This window comes from Hylobates moloch, unplaced genomic scaffold (assembly GCF_009828535.3).
Source record: "Hylobates moloch isolate HMO894 unplaced genomic scaffold, HMol_V3 SCAFFOLD_5, whole genome shotgun sequence".
Taxonomy (NCBI): domain Eukaryota; kingdom Metazoa; phylum Chordata; class Mammalia; order Primates; family Hylobatidae; genus Hylobates; species Hylobates moloch.
In genome coordinates this window covers 84,148,111-84,160,380 of record NW_026652280.1, presented here as the reverse complement: position 1 = coordinate 84,160,380, position 12,270 = coordinate 84,148,111, and the positions used below count along the sequence as shown (strand labels likewise).

Genomic DNA, 12,270 nt, shown 5'->3' with positions numbered 1-12,270 from the left:
GCCTCTTGCAGTTGAGATAGAGGAAGGCCACTGTCTCCTGCCTGCCCCTGGGAACTGAATGTCTCGGTATAAAACCAGATTGTACATTTGTTGAATTCTGAGATAGGAGAAAAACTGCCCTATGGCGGGAGGCGAGACATGTTGGCAGCAATGCTGCCTTGTTATTCTTTATTCCACTGAGATGTTTTGGCAAAGAGAAACATAAATCTAGCCTACGTGCACATCCAGGCATAGTACCTCCCCTTGAACTTAATTATGACACAAATTCTTTTGCTCACATGTCTTTTTGCTGACCTTCTCCCTATTATCACCCTGCTCTCCTACCGCATTCTTCTTGCTGAGATAGTGAAAATAATAATCAATAAAAACTGAAGAAACTGAGACTGGTCCCGGCGCCGGTCCCCTGGGCCCACTTTTCTTTCTCTATACTTTGTGTCCTATTTCTTTTCTCAGTCTCTCGTCCCACCTGACGAGATATACCCACAGGTGTGGAGGGACAGGCCACCCCTTCACACAGAACCCTTCAGAGTAAGCAGCTGTTAGGACCCTGTGCCATGAAAACATCTGCCAGTCTTGCCACTTGGATTGGACCCCTGGGGTGGCCTCATTTCCTATCCTTTCCCAGCCTGGCACTGCTTCCGAGTTCCTGTAGCCTTCAGGGAAGCCCTCAGCTACCCCTGCCTGATGTGGCCTCCCTCCCGCCCTCTGGCTGTACTCCCTCCTACACATGACTCTATGCACCTCCCCATTTCCCAAGAGCGTTTGCTCTTTTTTTTTTTTGAGACAGAGTCGCTCTGTCGCCCAGGCTAGAGTGCAGTGGCGCAATCTCAGCTCACTGCCAGCTCCGCCTTCCGGGGTTCACGCCATTCTCCTGCCTCAGCCTCCCGAGTAGCTGGGACTACAGGCGCCCACCACCACACCCGGCTTTTTGTATTTTTAGTAGAGACGGGGTTACACCGTGTTAGCCAGGATGGTCTAGATCTCCTGACCTCGTGATCCGCCCACCTCGGCCTCCCAAAGTGCTGGGATTACAGGCATGAGCCACCACGCCCGGCCGGAGCCCTTGCTCTTCATGCCTGTCCTGTGATCCCCTCTGCCTGAACCTGTGCTGGCCTTGTATAGCTGTTCACGTTGTCCACTGCACATGGGTTCCCGGCTGCAACAGAAAATTGGGAGCTGAATTTCAGCCCATGTTCCATGCAAAAAGTTGGAGCCCTGGTCTGGAGCTGTGTCCGTTTTTCTAATTCATACCTATGAGAGTTGGAGTTCCCCTGGTGAACTGTCTTCCCCTTCTTCTACCTAAAAAACTACTCACGCTTTACTCCCAGCTTTAATGTGACCTCCTTTAGGAAGCCTGCCTTGACTCTTCCAGATGGAGTCAGTTGCACCATGTCCCATGCTTCTAACTTTTTCTGCATCCCTTTGACATAGCCACAGTTCACCATCGACTGCAATGATCTGTTCCTTTCTGTCCCCTGCTGGATTGTGGGTCCCAGGTGGTCTCTAACGCTGTTGAATCAACAAATGACTCAGCCAGGAATCAGGGCAAGGAGCGGTTTATTTCACAGCTGAGTGAAGGATGAGGCCCACAGCCTCGGTAGCAGCAGTAGCAGCTCCTCCCCGCCTAGCCCTCTCTTCTTGGTATGGTAGCCAAAGGCCAGGTCAGGAGCCAGAGAGACAGCCAGGGCACAGCCCTCCCGCCATGGGAGCCGGGTGGCCGCAGAGCAGCAGCGGGCAGCAGTAGCAGCAGCAGGTTGGGGTGGAGGAGGGGGAGTGTTAGTTTGGCTGGCTGACTCCCATCCCCCCATGGGTAGTGTTTATTTAGTGAAGGTTGGGGGACCTGGACTGCTAGGTGGGGGGCATCTGGAGTGGTTCAGTCAGCTGTGAAGATGCGGCTGGAAATGTCATCCAGGAGCCAGTCGATGCCCGGCAGCAGGTTCTCCCCAGTGACGGCGCTGCAGCCCTGGATGCACCAGTGGTGGCTGCGGATGGAGTCCAGCTCCAGGGCCTGGGAGGACAAAGGTGCTGATGGTGGTGGCCAGTGACTGCAGACCCTGCCTGCCGTCAGCCCCTTCCCTCCCCAGCCCAGAGGAATTCCATGCCTCCCTCAAGGCCCTGCTCCAGGTCATCCCATCCAGGAAGCCCCACGGGTCCCAGGGAGAGTTTGTCAGCCCCCAGGGGCACCTGGGCTCTGTCCAGTACCACGCCAGTGCTGCCCCTTAGTGATGTAAATGCAGCATGGGCTCCCGAGCAGCCACCAGGATCCGGGCATCATGCTAGGAGCCCCACACATCCTCTCTCACTCATTCTCCTCAAGCCCTCATGAGCCAGGGACTGTGTTGACCATTTCACCAAGGAGGAAACCAAAGTTCAGAAAGGTTAAGCAACCTGCCTAGGGGAATATAGCACATAAGCGGCAGAGCCAAGATTTTAACGCTGCTCTTTCTCACTGTGGTGCTTAAGCACTAGAATCATGGTTAAAATGTGGGCTCTGGGGTCAGACAGGCTTCCTGTCTATTTAGTGGCTGTGTGACCTGGGACAAATTACCTAACCTCTGTGAGCCTGCTTCATCATCTGGAAAATAATAGTTCTCACCTCATGAGGTTGTTGTGAGAATGAAATGAGTTAATCCATGGAAGGAGCAGAGCATACTGAAAGCACTGACTATGTGCTGGCTACTGTTAGCCTGTGAACAACACATGCGCAGCTCTGCCTTCCCCAGGCTGTGGGCCACCCCATGCCTTATTAATCACTGGATCCCCAGTGCCCTGCATAGGTCCTGCCACCTAGCAGGGGCTAATAAATGCTTTTCTTATTATTATTTTACTTTTTTTTTTTTTTTTGAGACGAAGTCTCACTCTTTTCCCACAGGCTGGAGTACAATGGCGCGATCTTGGCTCACTGCAACCTCCACCTCCTGGGTTCAGGTGATTCTCCTGTCTCAGCTCTCCTGAGTAGCTGCGATTACAGGCGCACACCACTGCACCCGGCTAATTTTTGTATTTTTAGTACAGACGGGGTTTCATCATGTTGGTCAGGCTGGTCTCGAACTCCTGACCTCAGGTGATCCACTCGCCTTGGCCTCCCAAAGTGCTGGTATTACAGGCGTGAGCCACTGCACCCAGACTTTTTGGTTATTTTTAATAAATGCTTTTAAAATAAATAAATGTGTGCCCCTTTCCCTCAGTGAGCCTGTCGCGGGGCCTGGACTCACCTCGCGGATGGCGTTAGAGGACAGTGCTCCAGGCAGGTCCTGCTTGTTAGCAAAGATGAGGAGGGTTGCTCCGGCCAGGCGCTGGGGGAGAGAAGATAGAGGGGTGGGGTGGGGACTCAGAGGACAGCCTGACCCCTCCTCTAATGGCCCAGAGCATCTGGGGTGAAGGATCGACCTGGAAGATCAAGGTGAGGCCCCATGGTGGTGGGAGAGGCCCAGGAGTGAGTTTGTGGACATAGCCATCAAGGCTGGCCCACATGGGTGGAGCAGCCCTGGGCCAGGGTTCTGGTTCCAGCCAACCACCACCCAGGGGACACCACTGTACCCATGCTCCAGCTTCCTCTTCCATAAACAGGGAGGGGTGTTGGATAAGATGATCCCTGAGCTCTCTGTGGTTCTAGACTGCTCCAATCTGATGACCAGACATGCACAGAGGATGTGACCTCTCCCTCTTCTGGGTTCACACAGCCCTTTAACCGTTCCACTCCCGACAGGCCTCACTGTCCACCTCTGATTCTAGTTGTTTCCACATATGTGTCTGTGATTGGGAGAGATGTGGGTGGACGGGTCTAACCCTTGGGCCTTGACCTGCCTTGCCCAGCATCTGACGGCCCTGATCTGGTTTGACCCGCTCCACCCACATAGGAGATGTGTGCGGTGTGCCCAGGACAATCCCCACTCCGCCTGCAGAATCCCCCCTTTCACTCTCGCAAGTGTCCTCATTTTCAACTAAATACAATGTTGTAGCCTGAATCAAACATTGGAACACAAAAAGTATATGAGTGGAAAAACTGGTGAAATTCAAATAAAATCTGTAATTAAGATAATAGTAATTCACCAGTGTTGATTTATTAGTTTGGACAGGCCATGGTTAGGTAAGATGGGGAAGCAAGGTAAAGGGTATATGGGGGACTTCTGACCTCTCTACTATCTTTGCAAGTGTCTTTTTTTTTTTTTTGAGACGGAGTCTCACTCTGTTGCCCAGGCTGGAGTGCAGTGGCACAATCTCGGCTCACTGCAAGCTCTGCCCCCCAGGTTCACGCCATTCTCCTGCGTCAGCCTCCTGAGTAGCTGGGACTACAGGCGCCCGCCACCATGCCTGGCTAATTTTTTGTATTTTTAGTAGACACGGGGTTTCACCGTGTTAGCCAGGATGGTCTTGATCTCCTGACCTTGTGATCCGCCCGCCTCGGCCTCCCAAAGTGCTGGGAGTACAGGCGTGAGCCACCGCGCACGGCCCCTTCCTTTTTTTTTTTTTTTTTTTGAGATAGGGTCTCGCTCTGTTGCCCAAGAGGCTGGAGTGCAGTGGCACGATCACAGCTCACTGCAGCCTCGACCTCCTAGGCTCAACTGATCCTCCTGTCTGAGCCTCCAGAGTAGCTATGATTACAGGTGCGTGCTACGAGCCCCGGCTGAGGTCACACAGTGAAGAGTCAGACTCTTGAGACAGGCTCCACGGCCTCTGGAAGCTTCATACTGGCCTTGGGTCATCCTCCCTAAAGCCCAGTGATGTGGGTGTCATCATCACCATTTCAAGGCACAGAAACCGATGCTCAGGGTAGTGACGTAGTAACACCACAGGGACGTTAACTCAATCTCAGTCCACAGCATGTGTCCTGCCTCTGGCACCATGGGCCTCCCATGGTGGGGGCCCAGTGAAGGAAGGGATCCCGCCTCTAGTTTCCCTCTGGGGCCACGGGCCCCTCTGGGCATCTGCTGAGAAGGCGGCCACACGTCCATACATGTACACAAAGGGTAGGAACTGCCCACCTCCTCCACCAGCAGGCTCTGGAGCTCCCGCTGGCAGTCCTGCATGCGCTGGCGGTCCGCGCTGTCCACTACCCAGATGAGGCCATCGGTGCTCTCAAAGTAGTTCCGCCAGTAGGACCGCAGGGACTTCTGGCCACCCACATCCCAGATGTTCAGCTTGAATCTGGGCAAGGAGCGGATGACAGGAGGGTCAGCTGGGCCCCTCTCCCACCTTCCCTGCCCTGCTCTGGGCTGGCCTACCCACAGGACCCCTGCTCACCCTCGGTGCTCCAGGGTCTTAATGTTGAAGCCCAGCGTTGGGGAGATGGTGTCGATGTCCTCCCCATTGAACTTCTTCAGGATGGTTGTCTTTCCAGCATTGTCCAGGCCACTGGGGCACAGCAGGTTAAGGAGAAGTCCCTGTTCTCTGCCAGGTGGTGATATCGTCGCAGAGCCCCTTAGGGGACTCATTATTTCCCATCATGTATCAAACTGAGTTGAGCACATGCCTGACCATAATCGGCCCACAATTAATATGAAAGTATCAAATTATAAATATCATCTCTACTGACCAAAAGCTCCTTAATTTGTTGAACACCTACTATGTGCCAGACCCTCTTCTGGGTGCTAGAGGACAAAGCCCTGCCCTTAGGAAGCTTACACTCTGGTGGGAAGACAGTCTAATAAAGTACAAACAAATGAGAAAAGAAGGCCTTGCCAGATCCTGGCTAGCGCCATCAATACAACAGAGAGGCTTTCCAAGAGGGCCATCAGAGGAGGCTCTTTCAGCTCGGGTGCTGGGGAAGGCCTCTCTGAGGTGTCTGGAGCTGAGACCCAAAATACAAGGAGCAAGCTTTTTGAAGAACTAAGGTAAGAACAAATATGTGGAGGCAGCCACCCTCATTTGTTTCTGGAATATTCCAGACCTGCTACTGCACAGTGCAAATTAATGGGTGTGCTTACCTGTGGAGGGAACCACCCTCCTCTATCCTCCCAACACTGAAGCTCAGTTGGGCATGGTGGGGTGGGCAGGTCCTGGACTCGACCACCTTTCCCTGCTCATCGGAGCTGGGGCGAATGACCCAGGCCCAGGAAAGGGGTGAAGAGGGCACTTCCCCTGAGGCCCAGCCTTAGCCCCTGGAACCTGGCTGCTGATGACCCCCTGCCCCCAAGCCATCATCCATGTTTCCTTCCCCTCTCAATCATCCCCACTGGCTGATGAGCGTGCCGTTCTTTCTCCCACCTTAAAAAGGGCAAATAGGCCAGGCACGGTGGCTCACACCTGTAATCCCAGCACTTTGGGAGGCCGAGGTGGGTAGATCACCTGAGGTCAGGAGTTCGAGACCAGCCTGACCAACAAGGTGAAACCCCATCTCTACTAAAAATACAAAAATTAGCCAGGCGTGGTGGCAGGCGCCTATAGTCCTAGCTACTCGGGAGGCTGAGACAGGAGAATTGCTTGAACCCGGGAGGCAGAGGTTGCAATGAGCCGAGATCACACCACTGTACTCCAGCCTGGGCGACTCAGCGAGACCCCGTCTCATAAAAAAAAAAAAAAAAAAAAAAAAGAGCAAACAAAGCCCTTGATCTCTCTGCCCCATCTAGTTATTCATTTATACCTTTCCTTTTACAGGAAATCTCAAAATAGTTGTTTGTGCTCACCCCCATTTCTGCCTTCTTGCTCTTTCAAGTACACACTCCCATCAGGCTTTTGCTGCTGCTGTGGCCAGAACTGCTCTTACCAAGGTCAGTCCCCAAAGACCTCCCTGTGGCCCTCTAGTGCTGGGACAGTGCTCAGTCATCTTCTGTTCCCCACTCAGCACCTGATGGAGTGGCTCACCCTCCTCCCCAGCACATGTGCTGCCCTTGCACTGGGACACACCTTCACCTGGTTCTCCTCCTCACCTCACTTCATCCTGGTACAACTGGGTTCTCTTCTCTGGCCACGCTCATCCCTGGGTGACCTCATTCAGGATCACAGCTTCAAATACCATCTCTATCCTGATAACACCCAAATGTGTACCTCCCACACACTGGACCTCAGTGCCTGCATCCAGCTGCCTACCTGACACTTCCGGGCTGTCTCAGAGGCATGTCAATGGGACACACAGGCACACACAGGGTTCTCATCTCCACCCTGAACCTGCTCCTCCCCCAGTCCTCTCCATCTCAGCAAATGGTTCCTCACCCTTCTAATTGCTCAGGCCAGAAACTTCCATGACCTCACTACTTCCATCCTGGTCCAAGCCACCATCCTATCTCGCCTGCATCACTGCAGTGGCCTAACTGGTCTCCAGTTCCTTCTCTCCACTGCACTTCTCACTGAAAGGGAAAACTAAAAACCAAAAGGCCCTAGGTGAGGTGGTTCCCAGTCAATGCTCCTCCCCACTCCAGCCATACTGCCTTCCTCGCCAGTCCTCTGAACACGCCAGTTAGTCCTCCCAGGGCCTCTGACTTGCTGTTCCCATTGCTTTAAAGTTTCCCCCCCAATTGCTGTATGATTCAACCCTCACCTCCCTCATGTACTCAATTGTCACTTTTTTTTTTTTTTGAGACAGAGTTTCACTCTTGTCACCCAGGCTGGAGTGCAATGGCACGATCTCAGCTCACTGCAATCTCCGCCTCCCAGGTTCTAGCAATTCTCTTGCCTCAGCCTCCCAGATAGCTGGGATTAAAGGTGTCCACCACCACACACAGCTAATTTTTGTATTTTCAGTAGAGACGGGATTTTACCATGTTGGCCAGGCTGGTCTCAAACTCCTGACTTCAGGTGATCCATCCGCCTCAGCCTTTCAAAGTGCTGGGATTACAGGCATGAGCCACTGCGCCCTGCCATCATACAGTGGCCTTCTTTGACCATCCTAATTTGCATTATTCTCCATACATATATATGTAGTGGGAGTTCATCCTGGAGCAGTATAAGGCCCTGTTCCCCAGAAGCATGGTCCAAAGCATGACCCATATATATATAGATGTATGGAGAATATATATATGTATAAATAGAGATGGGGTCTCACTATGTTGCTCAGGCTGGTCTCAAACACCTGGGCTCAAGCGAGCCTCCCACCTCAGCCTCCCAAAGTGCTAGGCTTACACGTGTGTGCCACTGCACCCAGCCTCTATTACATATTTTACTTACTTCCTGTGCTACCATCTTTCTACCCCCCCACATTACAGAATTTCCATGAAGGTAAGATTTTTTTATTATCCTGGCCCCTAGGACAGTGTCTAGCACATATTAGGCACTCAATATTTATCAAATGAGTGAACTGTATGCTTTTCTCAGAGCTCTTTAAAACAGACATGGGGCCGGGCACGGTGGCTCACGCCTGTAATCCCAACACTTTGGGAGGCCAAGGCCGGTGGATCACTTGAGGTCAGGAATTCGAGACCAGCCTGACCAACAGGTGAAACCCCGTCTCTACTAAAAATATAAAAAAAAAATAGCCGGGTGTGGTGGCGGGCACCTGTAATCCCAGCTACTTGGAAGGCTGAGGCAGGGGAATAGCTTGAACCTGGGAGGCGGAGGTTGCAGTGAGCTGAGATTGCGCCACTGCACTCCAGCCTGGGCAACAAGAACGAAACTCCGTCTCAAATAAAATAAAATAAAATAAAACAGACATGGGCTGGACTCCGTGGCTCATGCCTATATTCCCAGAGTTTTGGGAGGCTGAGGCAGGAGGGTCAATGGAGCCTAGAAGCTGGAGGCTGCAGTGAGCCTTGATTGCGCCACTGCACTCCAGCCAGGGCAACAGAGCAAAACCCTGTCTCAAAAAATAAAAGTCATGATGTGATTATTAAGTTATATGTGCACGTAAGCGTCTTATCTCCCCTGCCATTCCCCCGCCGGGCCTAGCACAGAGCAGGGGGAACAGGTGCGGGCGCCTAACTGGACTCAGCGCACAGGGCGCACGGGGCACTCGGGCCCACATACACATCCTCAGTCGCAGGGACAACCACGGGCCGCGTACCACCAAAGAGACGGACTGTTGGATCCACGCTCGAAAGGATCCGCGGAGCCCACATCCGCCACCCGCCACCCCACACGCCCCCGGGATTCGGAGCTCGAGGGCGGGGCCGGGGCCTGGAACCCTCGGGCCCGGGGGAGGAGATCAGAGCCGGGAGGGCAGCGGCCCCACGCTTGGGCCAGGCCGCCGGGTGGTGGCGTCCGAGTCATCTCCGGGACCCACCGCCCCTGACACTCGGGCCGCCCGACCCCGCCAGTGCGCCTGCAGGCCCGTTTCTGCGGCCCTCGGAGCTGGCCCCTGCCCCAGGCCAGGGGTGCGGCTCCTCCCAGCCAGCCGGGGCGATTGGTGGGGCCCGCGTGGTGACGCCAGGGGCAGTTGGGACGCCCCGGCCGCCGTGTTCCGCTCCCGACAGGGGGCGCCCGGCACCGCCCGCCCGGCGGGGCCCCGCTACCCCCGTGGCTTCGGCGTCCGGGAGGATACAGCATGAGCAGTCGCAGCTCCCGCTCTTTCTGCTTCATCTTCTTCAGAATGGTCAGGAGCCCCATGGTCCCCGGAGCCCCCTCCCGGCCGCCGTTTCTTCCCAGTCCCGGGACCTCGCTCCCGGTTCCTATTGGCTATCACGCTCGCCGACGGCACAGCCGATTGGCCGGACGCTCGTTTGGTCCCGCCCTCACCACACGTGACCCCGAGGTCGCCCGCGCCGCTACTGCGAGGGTCCCTCTAGCGGCGCAGGGGGTTTCTGTGCTGCCGCCCGCCCTGACGCTGCGCCTCCCGAGGGCTGAGGCTGGGGGAGCAAGGGCGACTCCCTCACCCTTTCCCCTGCCGGACCGGGGCTGTCGGCTGGAGCGGAAACCTTGAAGTTCCTGAGTTGCATCTTGCTGCGTCTGACCTGAGAGTCAAAACCCAGGGCCCCCAGGTACGGACGAACTCATCCTGGGGCCAGTGTAGGCCCCTGTTCCCAGCAACACGGTCCAAATCCTGCTCATCTGGGCCCTCGGCATCGTCCTCTAACAGAGCAGAAAGTTGGGCCTCCCCCTACCAGCTCCGGCGGCTCTCAATTCAGGGCGGCGGTGCCCCCTGGAGGCCGTTCGGAAACATGCGGGGCGTCCCTGGGTTCCAATGACGGAATTGTAGTCCCGCCCCAAAGGCTGCCCCCACCCAGAGGCCCAGCGTTTCCCTGTTGAGAAGCACAGTTCCTACTTTTGCGGATGGAAAAACTGAGGCCCAGATGGTGCTTAGCACGGTGGCTGGCATGTAGTAGGTGCTCAATAAATATTTGTTGTTGAATGAATGGCTTTGTCCAAGAGTTTCATTCTTTACCCTAGCGCTCGAGAAGTCCAGAAGAAGTGAGGAAATAGGTCAAGGACCAAGACCTTTTGTAAACTCAGGAGAGAGCCTAATTGTCTTAATTCGGGCCCCAGCCGGCCGCAGACTAAGAGCCTCTTTCATGCTTGGGAAAGCGCTGTCAGCACCAGCTGAAGACAATGGCTAACTCCTGTGTAACTGTTTGCAACGCACTCCACGTGTTCAGCTTCATCCTCCCTGCAACCCTGAGAGGTTTTTATTCTTTTCGTAGCTATGATAATGGAATCTCGAGTGTTTCAGGAGCATGAGTGCGATTCAAACTCAGGTCTAGTAAATGGTAAAGCACAATGTCTTCATGCCTCCATGAAGTTTGCCTAGAGAGAGGTCTGGAAGAAGCTGGAGCTTCCCATCTTGCAGAAAGGGGCTTGTGGTCAGAGGAGGGCTGAACAGATAGGCTGCCTGAGTGGGACCCTTCGGTCAGCACCATTTACCCTCCATCAGACACACACAAAGGAAGAAAGTGAGCATAGCGCCTACCCAGAGGCTTTGAAACACAGCTAAGATCGGCCGGGCGCGGTGGCTCACGCTTGGAACCCAGGCGGATTTACAGAGTGGTCCATACACCACCTGGAGACAGGACGAGCCCTCTCAAAAAAGAAACACAGCTAAGATCAAAATGGGAAATGCTGGCCGGGCGCCATGGCCCACGCCTGTAATCTCAGCACTTTGGGAGGCCGAGGCGGGTGGATCACGAGGTCAGGAGTTCAAGACCAGCCTGGCCAACATGGTGAAACCCCGTCTCTACTAAGAATACAAAAAATTAGCTGGGCGTGGTGGCAGCACCTGTAATCCCAGCTACTCGGGAGGCTGAGGCAGAGAATTGCTTGAACCGAGGAGGCGGAGGTTGCAGTGAGCCGAGATTGTGCCACTGCACTCCAGCCTGGGCGACAGAGTAAGACTCCGTCTCAAAAAAAAAAAAAAAGAAATGTCTACAGGTAGGAGCCTGCCATCCTGCTTCTAGGAGCCTGCACCACAGACATTCTGGCACTGCACAGGAACATTTATGACAACGAAGTTCACTGTGGCATGGTTTGGAACAGCGAGAAATTGGAAAAAACCTAAGTGCCTCCAGTGAGGGCAGGCTACCTGAGCCGGGGTAGGTGCATGTGGATTCATGAAGCCCTTAAAACAGTGAAGTGGGCCAGGCGCAGTGGCTCATGTCTAATCCCAGCACTTTGGAAGGCAGAGGTGAGTGGATTGCTTGAGCCCAGGAGTTCAAGACCAGCCTGGCCAACTTAGGGAGACTCCCATCTCTACAAAAAATACAAAAATTAGCCAGACGGGCTCACTTGAACCCAGGAGGCGAAGGTTGCAATGAGCTGAAATTGTGCCACTGCACTCCAGCCTGGGCAAAAGAGTCTGTCTCAAAAAAAAAAAAAAAAAATTAGATGTGATGGTGCACTGTGGTGGTACACATCTGTAGTCCCAGCTACCTAGGAGGCTGAGGTGGGAGCCCAGGAGGACGAGGCTGCAGTGAGCCGTGATCATGCCACTGCACTGTAGCTTTCATGACAGAGTTAGACCCTGTCTCAAAGAAACAGAAAACAGTGAGGTGGAGCTTAAGATACCACTGTGGAAAGATGTCTGCGCCATATTAAATGAAAAACAAAAACAAATACAAATTCAATCCTGTTTTAGTTTTAAAAATAACATTAACTGGAAATATGCCCACTTAGCAATATTTTTTAATCTATGAGATGCATTCCATTAAGGAAGTGGATTGTAAAATTAGTGTCACAAATAGGTTGAACCATATGAAATTGCCCATATTTGACAGTTTTGACCACACAGATGTATTTCAAATGGTTCAGCCTAGTAGCATTAACGAAAATGAAATAGAATGAACAGAACTGAAAACATTACTACCCTTACCCATGTAGTAAAGGTAAGTAGTGTTTGGTGAAACATTTGTTTTAGATATTTATACAGATATGTGTACTTCTTACTGTGAATCACAGTCACAAAAGTTTGAA

General features: G+C 53.4%; 1 protein-coding gene across 2 annotated transcripts; it reads right to left on the bottom strand.

Annotated features, from left to right (window-relative positions):
* Positions 1 to 1,540: 1,540 nt before the first annotated feature.
* ARL2 (ADP ribosylation factor like GTPase 2) lies at positions 1,541 to 9,909 on the bottom strand. 2 transcript variants are annotated; one of them, XM_032153365.2, is made up of 5 exons: positions 9,413 to 9,888; positions 5,245 to 5,355; positions 4,986 to 5,148; positions 3,216 to 3,296; positions 1,541 to 2,008 (listed from the first exon to the last, which is right to left on the bottom strand). In XM_032153365.2, exons 1-5 carry the CDS (start codon positions 9,475 to 9,477, stop codon positions 1,874 to 1,876), a joined length of 555 nt encoding a protein of 184 aa, XP_032009256.1. In that variant the 5' UTR covers positions 9,478 to 9,888; the 3' UTR covers positions 1,541 to 1,873. The 2 variants fall into 2 exon arrangements, with proteins under 2 accessions (XP_032009256.1, XP_032009254.1); XM_032153363.3 differs by lacking the exons at positions 1,541 to 2,008; positions 3,216 to 3,296 and having other exon boundaries at positions 4,725 to 5,148; positions 9,413 to 9,909.
* Between the last annotated feature and the right edge of the window lie 2,361 nt (positions 9,910 to 12,270).

Coding starts and splice junctions, on each gene's coding strand:
- ARL2 (XM_032153363.3), bottom strand. CDS start 9,477: ATGGGGCTCCTGACCATTCTGAAGAAGATGAAGCAGAAAGAGCGGGAG. Junction 5,356..9,412: donor GAGCTGCGACTGCTCATGCT/GTATCCTCCCGG, acceptor GCTGTGCCCCAG/TGGCCTGGACAATGCTGGAA. Junction 5,149..5,244: donor AAGACCCTGGAGCACCGAGG/GTGAGCAGGGGT, acceptor CTCCTTGCCCAG/ATTCAAGCTGAACATCTGGG.